This window comes from Corvus brachyrhynchos, unplaced genomic scaffold (genome assembly GCF_000691975.1).
Source record: "Corvus brachyrhynchos isolate BGI_N302 unplaced genomic scaffold, ASM69197v1 scaffold220, whole genome shotgun sequence".
Lineage (NCBI taxonomy): Eukaryota > Metazoa > Chordata > Aves > Passeriformes > Corvidae > Corvus > Corvus brachyrhynchos.
Window position 1 is genome coordinate 874,861 of NW_008236209.1, and position 14,548 is coordinate 889,408.

A 14,548-nucleotide genomic window follows, 5' to 3' on the forward strand; every position below is an offset into this window, starting at 1 on the left:
GGCTCTGCCACAGCCTGCAGTGCCACTTCTGCACATCTCACTACACTTTAGGGCTCAGGGAGCTCTTTCCCCAGCTCCTCCAAAAAAAAGGTTTAAAAATTAGAACCGCATTTCTCAGACAGGCTTCAAATCCAGGGCAAAGATAAAAGAGGAAGCATCTGTCCTCAGACAGAGAAAGAAGGGGGGGAAAGGGGCATAGAAATATAAGAAAGAAAAGAATAGAGGACGAAAGTGATGTGCTCAGAGTTGGTTTGGTTTCAATCCACACCATAAAACCCATCCATCTCAAAGCACTCCCAGCAGAGCTCAGCATGTGTCTTTGACACTGCACATCACACCAGCAGGCCTGCAGTGGTTTGATGTTTGGTATCAAACAGGCCTTATTAAAAAGCTCTCTTGTCATGATCTATCCAAAGAGGACCCTTTTGTCTTTCCCTCACTTGATCATTGCTTTCAGGAAGGGGATTAATGGAGGACACCTGTGCTTTGCAGGTGACCAAGTGCCTCTGCTAGAAAAACTTGCATCCCAGAAAAGCATGAAATAAGCCCAGCTGAGTGACAACGATCTCACGACATCCCACAGAAGTGGCCACGCATTTACCCTACTCTTTAAGTCAATAATTTGTCTTTAACCCTTTCCTCTTTCTAGAAAGCTGGAAAAGCTGTGCTAGGTAAAATGAGAAATGCTCTAGTTTAAAGACTCAGAGCTTTTTTACTGATTGAGGAAAGGGCTTCAGAAGGTAATGTGCTTTAGAGAGGATGGCATCAGCCTGGGAAGAGGAAACCTGGGATTTATTTGCTGCACTGGCCTGCATCTTGAGTAGCTTCATTTCCTTCATTCCATCTAGCTTCATTCCCACCCCACCACCTGGCTACTTACATTTCTCATTCCCTGAACTGAAGCTGCTTTTGCTGCTGTGTGACACCTGCTACAACCCACCATAACCAATATTTGCTAATTCATCATAAAAACCTAGTGTTAAAACACAAATGTTTAATTGCTTTTATGTAGTCAGATCGCTGAATTTAATATTCTGACACAATTTAGCAAGTCCCTGGTTGAAAATACATGGACACTACTTTGAAATCTCTTTTAATTCTGCCTGATACACTCAGGGCTGCCAAGGATGAAAGTTTTAATGTTATCATTTAAAGCTAACATGGTGCCACATCCCATTACCAAAACTAGGGCAGAACATTCAGTGACCTCAGTTCAATGAGAATTTGTACCTTTACGGGCATTAATTATTCCACAATTGGGATTTCAGGAGGACACCCTGAAGGAATCAAAAGGAGTCAAGCATCCAGCTCATTTCTGTTCATGAGATTTGAGCTCCTCATTTCTCCAAGCTCCTTTGCAAACATCAGTCTAACTTTATGTCAGTTCCAGCTCAAGACAGCCACAGAGAATAGGCAAGATAATAAATTTATAAACCTTTCCCTTTTTTACCCTGTGATATTAATTCACCAGTTTCCAGCCCAGCAGGATGCCAGGAAAGCAGAACTGGAGGTGTGCACTACTTACAGCTCTTTTTTCACTGAGTATGAAGTGGAAATCAGTAACAAGCAACCAGCTTCATGTTTCACACAGGTATGGGAAGATTCACACAAAAATTGGAAAGATAATAAATAACCTGATAAATAATTAACACTATCCAATAACTGTATCTGCCAGCAAGGGTTAGGTAGTTTCTCAGAATCATCCTAAGCCTTACTCTTCCTGCCTCAAAGCAAAATTATCAGCTGAAAATGCCACAGTTCCACAATATTTTACCATGTTTAGGAGAGAACAAGGGTGATTTTGATCTCGGTGGATTTTCGGGCCGAGGAGCTACTAACTGGACGGGCCGCACGTGTTTGTCCAAGAGCTTCTTGAAGCAGGACTGCCGGTTCTCAAACATGCTGCGAACATTTTCAAGCTTGACCTGCACTGACTGGATCTGGCACTGCAGAGAGTGAACAAAGACTCACATCATCACCACTAACTTGCACTTTGACCCAAAGCAGAGGACTACAAAGGTGACAGCACCGCCACACGGTCCAACCTTGCTTTTCACTTGGGTAATAAGGAACTGGAGGCGTTGCTTACCTTCAACTCAGATGTTAAGACTGATTCAAAATCATAGTGTAGGGCTTGGGGATCATAGTTTAAGTAGGCTGAAGAGCTTTCAAGAAAGCTTTCTATGTCCTGGAGTGCTTTCTGAGCGCCTTCTTTAGACTGGCACTTATCCATTTGCTGGTTGGCGAGCAGGTAGGCACCTTCATCGCAGCACTGCAGAGCCTGGGGACAGCACAGGCAGCGAGACCCTCAGTGCTACCTCCACTGCATCAAGGTTCTCACGAGGAACATCACTTATTGGATCTGTATGGAGCTAAACAGCACTCCCAAAGACCTCAGCACTTACTGTGTTTTGATCAGAAAGCAGAAAGGCCACATTTTTTCTGTAAGGTGACTGCAGTCCTCAACATATCCAGCCAAGCTGTTCCTACCGGTACCTGGCTAAAATTAGTGGCATACGTGACATGGAAGTACTAGTGCAGAGTTGACCCAAGGGATAAGCAGATGTTTATTTCTCCAGATGGGAAAGCTGAAGTGGGCCCTATGGAGCTTACAGTGAGACTGGCAGGTTTCTTGAGGCTCAGTGCAGACCTGAACTGGGGCTCATTGGCACTCACACACTGTGGTGTGCACAGGGGTGAGAAGATGCTCCAGCCAAGAACAACAGAGAATCTCCAGTGCTTTGAACAGGAAGGGAGACATGGAGAGCAGGACCATGCTGTGCTCCAGCACAGCCCCAGGCTAGACCCTGGGCACCAACCAGGACTGCAAAGAGCCCAGGAGAAGCCCCTGTCCTGCAGCTGAGAGGCTGCCAAGGAACCGTCTGTCCCCACAGAGCAGCACAATGCTGAAGTGGAGCGCACAGAGAAAAAACGAGCTCCCCAAAACAGGGAAATGGAACAGGGTCAAACTTCCCTGTTCCTCTCAATTGGCCTCAAGCGTATTACAGCCGTGTGCCTTCTGGCCTAATTAGCGTGAATTTCCCTAAATGAATATTTGATGCTGATTAAGATATCAAAGAGCGTTGGAGCCACATGACTCCACTTCCATGCTAGCATACAGCAGCTGTGCCTATCTACCAATCTGTCACCTTATTTTACACTCAGCTATGTTCACTCTTAATAAATCACTCAGAAAAAAGAGCTGGAGTTTGTGTGAAAGCATTACCTCTGTCACACTGGGCATGAAAACCTCCAAAGTCAATTAATACATGGATGTAGCATGAAAGCATGACCAAGAGCAGCAGCTGAACTTGGTGTTCTGAATTGCCCTTTGAGATGCCCACATCTTTTCTGCTGACCTCACAGCACCAGCAGGTACCTGTTTGCTGACTTCCTCAGCTAAGTGAGGGGTGTGGGACTCCTCCAGCACCTGGGGAACACCTTCCTACCATTAACTGCTGAAGAAAAGCTGCAAATTTCAGATGCTTCCAGCTAAGAAGTGGAGAGGCTAACCCCATGGAGAAGATAACTGTCTCCTCAGAGCACTGTGTCTCTGAACTCTACCTGCTGAAGGCGGGTATGAAGGTCCAAGGTCTTCTGCAGGCGCATCTGCTTCCGTTTAATCTCATCAGACAGGAGGTCGGAATGGTGCCGCAGCTCGTTGCACTGCTGGCAGATCAGGTTGAGGGCGTAGTGATGGTTTGCTGCGAGCTGGTGTCCGTGCAGTATCACCACCTGAGCCTTCCCTATCAGATCCTTCAGGGAGAGGGAGAGAACGCATTGCACACTTACAGAAATAGTGCCAACACATCCACATAAACCAACATGCACTTTCTCATCTTACCAGATTTCAGGCACACATGGAGATGACCATACCATTAGGAGTAGCCAGAATGGGTGCCTTATGCAGGATAAAATGGTACCCACCATCTGGGAAGAAAAACTTTTGCTATCCATAAAGAGGATGAAGAAGAAAACAATATTTCACCACAGCAGCAACGCTGTGAGTGCCTGCTGGCAATGCATCACTGCCCTCTCCAGGAACTGCACCCTGAATAAACTGCAGCTGATGTCCAGTTTAGGCCCACTATGCTCCCAAGCACCAAAGGCAACTGGGGTAGTTAAGGTTTATCCTGATGCCAAGAACACACTATCTTTTCTGCACACTTTAGTCACTGCAATGGTTTCTCCAAGGCTGGCTTTCCACACTGGGATGGCTTTCCTGCTGCACCCTGCCTGCCTGGCCTTTTGATCCTCCTCCCTCTCTCCCTAAACATTTCTTCCAAATGGCCAGGCAGCCTCAGACCTTTCTCTAGAATTCTTATCTTCTGTGTCCAGATCCCCCCGGATTTCTCTGCTGACCCTGGCCCATGTGCCCAGCACATCCCTTTGCAAAGGTCACATCCTCAGTTGGGCTCCTGTGAATCATCTCTCTTCACTCTTCTTTCCCCTACATCTCTTAGTCTTCACCCATATGTTATGTTCAAGTCACAGGCACGTCAGGATACAACTTTTTTTTGCAACTCCATGTGCCTGGTAACAAGTTTCTGCCTATTAGCACAGCTAAAGCACTTAAACTATAAATAATTCTTCTTCCAGCTCATTAAATCCCACGCCTCCTCCATGTTCAGACATTTATCTGTTCCGGATTTTCACGGTGGCTCAGCAATTTATTTTAACTATGATAATTAAATACCCTGGCTTTCAGAATGATCACAGTGCTGCTGTGCAGAGCAGAGACATGAAATCGATCCTTTCGTGCAGCACTTATCAACAAATTACACCAGAACCAGGTAATTGCACAAAGCACCTCCTACCACAAATACAGAATGTGGCTTGTTAGTGTTTCATTAGTGCTCTTTCTATGTATTATCTCACCTGAGCCATACCATCGAAATGATCCAAGTCCTTGAGCCTCTGTTTCACTTGGGGGACACTGTCGCCAGTGTCGGGCAGCTCCACTTGCTGACCCATTAAAAATTCAATGGCATTCTTGACCTAGACACAAAGAAGACGACTGCTGCAAAAGGATACAAAGCACAGCCAGGAAATCATTCTGAGACCAAAATTAATCACACTTGAGCTAAGATTGCTAAATCCAATAATACAACTAGCGTCCAAGAACTAATTTCTAAATTCAAAGATGCGTCCATCAGCAAAATCCACGTGGCTGCAGGGCAGTGATACCTCAATTAGCTCTGAATGAGGAAGCACAGAGCTCTCCCCAGGCTAGCTAGCTCTGCCACAGTCAAGGAACAGCAGCGTAAATTAAACGCTCTCAAAATAAAAAGCATAAAAACTTCTCTCCATTAGGTCTCCAACTCTCCCTTCTGCCAATGGAAGCGTATCTGATCCTACCTCTTGAAAACTTTGCTCAAACTTCCAGAGTTGTAAATATTGTTCCATTTTTAACTGGTGTTTTTCCCAGAAGCCATCAAAAGCAGTCTCCATCTCACGCAGCTGACCAAGTAACCTTGGGCACAGACAAAGGACAGGATTGGAACAATTTGTAAACAGAGGACAAGCAGAGATGGACAGGAGCTAGAGATCACTTATACAGGTCTTCTGGACCCAAGGTCTCAGAAGAAGTCAACAGACATGACTTGAAATGAGTCAGAGAGAGTTTTAATGAAACCCTCACTGCAGGTGACAGCACCTGTGTGAAGCATTTGTTGCTATCTCCATTTATCTGGGTAAAACCTGGGAGCCTGGCATGGCAGAACCCTGCATCTGCTCCACAGCCCCATCATAACAGTGGGGATAAAAATCAGAGCAAGTCAAAATCATGAGACAAGTTGCCCAGCAATTTGATGGACTGCAGCAAAATTCTAGTATATCTTTGTATTTGATAGGTGACCTAAACAACACATCTACACCTAAATCATTGGAGTGTTTCCATTGAAAAATCAGGGAAATTGGGGACATAGTGCACTCACCGATTCACAGTCTCCCAGTCCCCAGGCCTCTCCTGCTGCTGGTCCTGACTGCACTCCCCGGAGTCAGGCTCTTCAAAACTGCTCAAAAGCAAGTTTCCCTCTTTTGTGACTGCTGTAATATCTTCCTGTATAACACAAAACATTTCTGATTCAGGCTATTTATTGTGAGGTGAGGGTAAGTAATTTCGTGTTTCTCCTGCCTTAGTTTCCCTCTGTGAAATGAAGCACCAATATCCAACAGACCAAAGGACTCCTACCAGATGTTTTAGTCCTCTTAACATGGAGTTAGCCCTGGAGCTGCATGAGGCTGAGCCATGGACTGGTCACTGGGTGGAAACTAGCACACATGAAAACATCAGGCCACAAAATGATTCAAGAGGCAGGAGGCCAGCACGGCCCCAGCTCTCTCCTGATGAGCAGGTGGTCATCTCCTAATGAGACATCTGTCCACAAGTTCATGTCTTCGAGCAAGATTTTCCACAGCTTGAAGGCTGTGCTTCTCCATCAAGGTCAGGAAAGGAGGCTGTAAGAAGAGCATCCCCTGGGGGGACAAAGCCAGGACTGAGCCCACACAGCACCACTCACTACAACCTCTACATATAAAGTCAACACCTCCAATACAACCCCTGCTTAGGGAAAATTTAAACCCTTGGTGGGTTCATTAGCATCAGCTGAGGTGCTTTGTGCTGGCTGCGCTCAGCCCCAAAGCAAACAGGTGCATTTAGACAACTATTTTCAGGAAAAAGAGGCCGAACACAGAAATGAGAGGGAGGGAGAGAACACATGTAGCTGATAAACTGAGATGGAAGAGGCCCTGAAGGAATGACCTGTGTATGGCTCCACTGCAGAGCCAGGTACTGGAGGAGTGAGAGCCCATCCTGGGAGATGGCCAGGGTATTATTGCAAGAGAAACAATGCCAAAACCTCCTCAGGGAGAAGATTCAGAAAGCCCAGACTTGCTTAAATGTCTGCCTGCCCCAGATAGCTCCCAGCAACCTCAACATAACATCAGCTTCAGGACAGCAGCCCAGAGCAGGACATGGCTGCAGGAACTTCCCCTCTGCCACACACAGTGTCCACTGCCAGTTTGCATCCCTGTCACTAAAACATCCTGCAAGACAACCACAAGGCAAAAACCCCATCTCCTTTTGATACTGCCACATGCAGGAGACTCAGAAGGGGGAGGAATTATGCAGCATGCTTTAGACTGCGGGTGGCTGTTATTTCATCCTCTTACACCTCACTCTCCAGAGACCCATGTTCCTCTTTCGATTCAAAGCCATTCATTATCCATACAGCAAAGCAGCCTGCCTGTCAAAAGGGTGTTAACTTGACTTTTTCTGTTCAGTGTATCAATGGGGTTAATTTCTTAGTTACTCGGTTTAATTAATTTCTGTCATTTTTTCATTGTGCTTGCAGCCAGTTTCTGTTCAGCATCACAGCTACATAAATTATTCTGATTGACTAATTATCTGAATTCAGGAGTCAACTGTACCAATCTTGGGGTTGTCATGAGAGAGACAAGGATCCCATGTCTTGCTGTCACCACAATCTGTGCAGTTTCTCATCTGCTTTTGTGTTTCATGGTCTTAGGAGGAACAAAAGAAAAAAGCCAACAGACCTCATTTCAGTCAAAAGCCGATGAGTGGTTTTGATATTTGAAATTAATAGATGAGGAATTAAAAGCAACAGATGGCTTGTACTGAGTGCTGCTGTGCTTTCTACGCAAATGAAAGCACGTGACGTGTTTAATTTCTCCACAGAGAGAAGTGGGCATTGCTGACTGGTTTATCCACAGAACCACTCTGTGTTGTTCATATTTGCCCCCTACACTGTGGCCACAGTCCTGAGCACGAAGCTGAAGTCACTGAGTCATGTTGCAATAGATGTAGCTGCTATTTTATATCCCTCTCCTCATTTTCAAAGAGCAGATAGAGGCCCACTGGCAGTATCTATAATGATACTTTCTAAACATGCACACACGCGTTTATGCCTACACACAGCACAGTTTGGATGACATTCTCAGTATTTCTTAGAGGCAGCTTTCTGGGAACTCATCAATGACAAATGATTATAAATTAAAATAGATACAATTCTTTGACTTAGGTAAATGAAACCTGTCACAAAGCAAAGGAGCTCATTCTTCAGCCGCACGGAACAACTATTAACACAGTGACTGCTTCTGAAGTCAGGGTTTGGGGCCAGGCCTGTGCTTCTCCCTCAAAGATGCAGGAGCACCAAAGACAACAGCCTGATAAAGCAGCAGCTGGCTGCACTAAAGCTTCTGTTGACTCCTGTAACAATATTAATTACAATCACAAAGAGTTGAAAAAAAATTTAAATATTCAAGAAACAAATGTTGTTACAAGACAAAACCTGAAGGCTCACATGAAGACAGGGATCACGTCATGAATGCTCTGTGCTGTGTGCTCACATAGAAATCTTCACCTTGGACACTCCCCAGCACGGTTCCCTTAAGTCCCCCTGGGAAGATCCACCAGGCAGAGGGACCAGGGGATAAACCACCCCTCCAGACCTGCTGCTGAGCTTTGCATGCAGCTTTCTGCAGACAAGGGAGTGAGGCAGAGGGGATCACGAACACACAGGTGACAGAGCCTCCCACGGCCCTCCTGGCAGCCAGACGTGCAAAGCCCATGGGAGGAGCAGGCTGCAGACAGCGGCTGCTGCAGGCAGGAGGGAGCTGGCAGCGCAGGCAGTTTGCTGGCTCTGGCAGGGAGAGCTGCTCAGTGCATGGCAAACGCACAGGGAACGCACAGAAACAGGCACGCTGTGTCCTGCTGTCTGACACCACGTACACGTGCACGGCAGGGAAGGAGGAGTGGGCACCAAACAAACAGGCCATGAACCAGCAGAAGCCCCACCAGGCTGTGCACACCTCGGAGCTCGGCTGAGCCGTACCTTGAGCTGGCAGTACCTCTCGGTGCGCAGGGCCAGGATGCGCTCGATCGAGTACATGTCCTCCGGCAGCTCCGTCTCTGCCAGCTCCGTGCCAAAGCACTGCAACATCTGGGCAATTTCCTTCACAGTTAGTGCAAAGCTCTCTATGGCCTGGTGGGACACAGTGATTGCCATCAGCTCGGGATTCACGATATTCCTACAGCTCATTAAGAGCGTGCGAAGAGCCAGGGCTGAGGTGTGCAAGGGGAGCCCACCAGCTTGCTCAGAGAGAGGTGGGTGGCATGGCCACGGCAGACAGAGAGAATATCCCACTGGCAATCCAACCTGCCATTCATTTGGGAGACAACATCCCAGGGAAAACTGAGAGTGTACAGGAAGCATAAAAACATACGGCAAGGCACAACTCAGGGAATTAAATGCCTGATTCCTGGCAACATTAAAGGAAAATTCTTGCAAAGGGGAAGAAACAAAACTAAAAGGAAATTTTCTGAACTCTCTCCATTTGGTCAGTATGCAGTAGGGAGTCTCACTGCCCTGGTTCCCAAACACAGCTCTGATATTAATCACATTAAGAGACCATTATTAAAAAGAAGCCTATTTTGTATCTCCCATTAAGGGAATTTTAATGAAGATTTATAAAGACACATCTTCCGGGAGCCGTTTCAAAAGGAGCCTGAGGGAGTCAGTCATCCAGTTCCCCTGCAAACCCATCAAAGCCTAACACCCCTTGGCTCCTTTGCACACCTGATCCAGGAGGTGCAGTGGCTTTGGGGGCTACTTTCAGCCACCCACTGCTCACTGCCTGACTGCAAACCCTCCTCAGTGAGCCCCAGCTGGCCGAGAGCCCGTGCCCAGGCGCACTCACCGTCCTGAAGATGACCCACTCGCTGTGGCAGTACTCCAGGGTGCCCCCGAGCTCCGGGGTCAGCTGCTGCTCATCGATGTACGTCAGCAGGTCGCTCACCGAGCTCAGCATAACCACCTGCACACAGGGCACTGCTGTCAGCCAGGGATCACCATTCCCACCCAGCAGACACGCACCAGGCACACGGAACTTTTATGGACCTAAAACTTGAGTTTGCTCTACATATTGTTCTGGAGCAGGGCTTTCTTCTTACACTTATGGCTTAACGCAGCTTTTATCTGGTGTATCTGACCATTCCTGAGCCACCCCTCACCTCCCAGGTGCCGCCTTCCCTAAATGCAAAGCACAGTGAGATGCTGCTGAACAGGGCTGAAAGCAAAGTGATGCAGGTTTAAGTAAGGGATGACCAATAAACTGGAAAAAACATATACATTTTAATAGGGTATGAAGCACGGACCAATTTCACATAAATATATACTCATGATTTTTCGTGTGTCTTGATCTGCCGTGGGATATGTCAAGAATGTTCAAAATTGTGCAAAGAACAGCAATTTTAGAGTGAAAAATGTAAAGTTTGTGAAAATCATGCTATTTCCTAAAGAAAAGCATTAATTTGTTTCCTATGTTTGTAATAGCATCAACCTGAGATTCTATAAATTTACTTTTCTTCTCTTAATTATTCTCATTATGTCCTATAATCAAGGTGGTTTTAAAAGTCTGGAAATTTTGAATTGAGAATATAAACTCATTTCAGTTGCTATTTTAGGAACAAATACCAGCATGATGTTGGTATGGAGTCTTAGATGAATATGGATGAAATTCATAGCAAAAGCTCCACGGGACGTCTTTTGACTTTTCAGACAAATTCCTGGCTACTCTTCACATAGAATGGTTTGGGTAGGAAGGCACCTTATGGATCATGAAATTTCCAGCCCCTCTCCTATGGGCAGGGACACCTTCCACTATCCCAGGGTGCTCCAAGCCCTGTCCAACCTGGCCCTGGACACTCCAGGGACCCAGGGGCAGCCACAGCTGCTCTGGGCACCCTGTGCCAGGGCTTCACCACCCTCACAGGGAGGAATTTCTTCCTAATATCCAATCTGTACCTACCCATTTTTAGTGGGAAGCCATTCCCTGTGTCCTGTCCCACCTGGCCCTTGTCCCAAGTCCCTCCCCAGCTCTCTTAGAGCCCCTTTAGACACTGGAAGGGCTCTGAGATCTCCCTGAAGCCCTCTCTTCTCCAGACTGAGCAGCCCCAGCTCTCCCAGCCTGGCTCCAGAGCAGAGGGGCTGAGCCCTCTGAGCCTCCTCTGGACGTGCTCCAGTGGATCCATGTCCTGGGGCAGCAGCAGAGTGGGACAGTGTCACCCCCGAGCCGAGGTGCACGGGCAGCCTCCGACCACGCAGACAGCTCTGCACCCTCGTACCGGTAACTTGAGCAGAAAATCCTCCTGGCTGAACCGAAAGCCAATGTCAGTGAAGGTGCGCTGGAAAAAGCCCGTGGGACGCAGAACCATCACCAAGTGCAGATTCCCTGGGAAGGAGGCCTGCAAGGAAACAGAGACAACATCCACCCTGGGCACATGGCAGGTCCAACAACAGCTTCCAAATGCACTGAAAAGAGGGGGCATCATTCAATTTCAGGGTTTTTTTTCTGATTGCTCCTGACAGCCTTTTCTTATTTTTAAAACAGGAGGGAGACGCTGGGAGTGGTTTAGAGATATGGGATGTAACTGCAGCGGGGTTGTCCAGCCCCACTTCCCTTTGGAGCAGGCAGGAGTTCAGCCATGCACCTTGCAGGCACACTTATTATAAACTTTAATAATACATATACTGTTCATCATTATAACTTGGGGAGTGAAATTACGACTTAGCAGGGAACAGAGGGCTGGAACGCTGAGAGGAATGACAGATTGAGGAAGCAAAATATATTGCCAAACTTGCTAATCATCCCATAACTTCATCAAGCACACTCGTCTTGTCCTTGGTAATTACCAGGCAACATTTAATTTGTGGCAAGAATTTGGAATTTCCTGTCTACACTGCTGGAGCCTTTTCTCAAGCATATGGTTGGCAGGTGCATTTTTAAATAGATCTGTGAAAAGGGTGCTTGAGAATGAAAAAGAATTTTTAAGAAAGTAGGAGTTGCATCATTAAATTATGGATAAGCGCATGATGCAAAGACTTGGGTTAATTAAGACATGATTTACTCTGAGATCCTGCCAGGCCAGGTTACATTTCTCCATATATTCCTCCTTATAATATCCTCCCCTGTGAAACATGACAATAACATCTATACCAAGGGTGAGGGTAATGAACATGTTTACGTACTTTGCACTGCAGGGCACTTCATCTGTGCCTTCAAAACAAAGATCACTCCCACAAACATGCATTAGTGTTGTTTAAAACAGGCCTGATTTACACTTGGGATCCAACATCTGTGAACTGCACTGTCACTCATTTGCTCTGTTTTCTTGGGTAGGAAGGGGCAGGTTGTGGCTTCCACTGCCCACAACTTCACTTAGAAATGGACAGTGACTTCTAGGATCATATAAGCCACATAAATCCAATATATTGATCCGTTATTTCAAGTAGGAGCAGAAAAAAAAAAGATTGTGAATGAAATGACAAATTCATACCCTTTGGAAGCCAACAAGAGCGGTGCCAGGGACAAAGATTTGGCATTGGAAACAACAGCAAACCATTAAACAACAGAGACATTGGTGCTGGCTCCAGGCCCCGGGGGCTGTGCTCCTGCTCCAGCACCTGGGCAGCACACAGTGCCTCCTCTGTGACCTTTAGGCTCCTACCTTGACCCTCTCCTGAAAAATGCATCAGGAATATCTTTGAGAACAACCAGCCAGAAATTCATCCTCCCTTGGTCGGATATCACTATTCCCCTTCATCCCCTGTCCCCTTTAACCCTGTTTGGCATTTCGAGCTTTGACCTCTCTTACCCCTTCAAGTCCTTTTTAACAGGCACCCTTTGAGCGCAGAGCAAATTCCCTGGAGGAAGAGTCCAGGTCTCCAAACCATATTCCCCCACGTGTAGACTTTGAATGTCTTCTCCTACAAGCCCTTGGGCAGGAAACCCACAGCTCCAGGAAGAGGGACCAGCAACCAGGAGGCAAGCAGAGCTGCCTGCCAAAACTGCACTGCACAGTGACAATGTGTGAAATGCCTGTCTGAGAGCAGAGAGGCCCTTGGACACACCTGGTTTCAGGATGCCCAACATGTTCCACACAACACACAAGAAGAGACCACAGCACTCACATCCTTCTGCCACAGGGACAACCTTATGGCCATACACACACAACTGCACCCTTTGTGCTCCTTGATATTTCACCTCAAAATAGCTGAGCTTCCAGGGCAGGTGATTTGATTTTCATTCAGTTTAGAAAGCGTTTGGGGATTTTTCAGCTGATCTTATAGGATCAAGGTCAGCACTTATGAGTAGCTACAAAACAAGAAATGCAGCTTTGCAAATGATCCCTAATGTATTCCAAGCATGGAAAAAAATGAACAAGCCAAGAAATAAGCTTGCAGAAAGACAGACACCAACCAAGCCATGTCCTGTGCCCTCTTAGAGACCTAAGGGAAGGGATGAAATGTTAGAAAAAACCCTACATAGGCCAATAATTCCTCAACATAACATTCCTGTAGGGACTGCATCTTTTTTAATCATTGTTACAATTTCAGTTTTTCTCAGGGCTGAAGTGTAGATAAGCTTCCCGAAAACTGAACTCTAATGATGCTGAAGGTACTGCTGCAAAAAAACCTCTCCCACAATATATTAACAAAAGCAAAGACAAAAGGGTCCTTAATCTTGCCATATGCTTTATCTTATCATTTTTAAGACTAAAAAGAATCTTGTGCACTTGATAAACCTGAGGTTATGTAACAAAACACCTAAAGAACCCTCTAAAGCCTTTGCCCTCTGCAGCGCACCAGGGAAGGCAGAAAGCTACCAGCACAATTCCACTAAATCAGGCAGTTGGCAACATTTCACTACTGTTAACTGTCTCACCGACCACGGCCCGTGCTCACAACGTCCCTCCCCTTCCGAGGTCACAGATATGGATACCTTAAGGCCAGTTCAGCAACTTTTTAAATGCACATTTAACTATAACCACACAGAGAGCCCTGATTTAATCAATACAGAGGAACTGGGCTAATAAAGCACAAGGACAAGCACTGAAAGCATCACAGTTACTGCCTCCTTACTGAATATCTCATTCTGACACATTTAGTGTGATTTTTTTACCCCCAATTTTAGGAACTCAGTTTTCAGAGAATATTCTTTCCTGCAGTTCACCGGGGCATCCATGAGGTTGGTCATCAATAAACATAATAATAATAAAAAAAAAGTAGTATCTGCCAGTAAGTTTGTTTCTGAGCACTGCAGACTGCGGCCAGGAGTCCTTATACAGGTGCTGAAGTTAATGACTTTCTGCTGCCCCTTAAAGGAAAAGTCATGCAATAAAATGCCAGCCACCGCTAATTTGAGCCTTTAACTTCCCCCAGAACCAGAATGAAACTCCCAAGCGCTCTGCTACCTTTATTTCAGCCGGCTGCATAATTAACCCCCCAAAGATGCTGTCAGCATCACTGGGGCACAGATCTGTGCAGGGCCCCCTCCCTGCCAGCGGCTTTCCCTTCCTTTCCTCTCCTGCAGGCGCAATGACAGAGCCGCTCCTGCGGCGGGAGGCGCCGGGAGCAGCACTGCGGGGCATCTTTGGTTCCAACAAGGCCCCGCTGTGTCTCAGTGCACCCACATTTCCATGTGGTTCCATGATTCCCCACGGTGTCACCATGGAGCCTTGTTTCTA

At 46.6% G+C, this 14,548-nt stretch overlaps 1 protein-coding gene across 1 annotated transcript in view; it reads right to left on the reverse strand.

Annotated features, from left to right (window-relative positions):
* The window catches only part of MCF2 (MCF.2 cell line derived transforming sequence), a 43,242-nt gene that overhangs the window by 19,868 nt on the left and 8,826 nt on the right, over positions 1-14,548 (reverse strand). Inside the window, 9 exon segments of the mRNA XM_008641473.2 lie at positions 1,775-1,946; positions 2,090-2,281; positions 3,565-3,756; positions 4,879-4,998; positions 5,359-5,473; positions 5,937-6,061; positions 8,856-9,005; positions 9,721-9,837; positions 11,147-11,266. Of these exon segments, the coding sequence (XP_008639695.1) occupies positions 1,775-1,946; positions 2,090-2,281; positions 3,565-3,756; positions 4,879-4,998; positions 5,359-5,473; positions 5,937-6,061; positions 8,856-9,005; positions 9,721-9,837; positions 11,147-11,266 (1,303 nt within the window).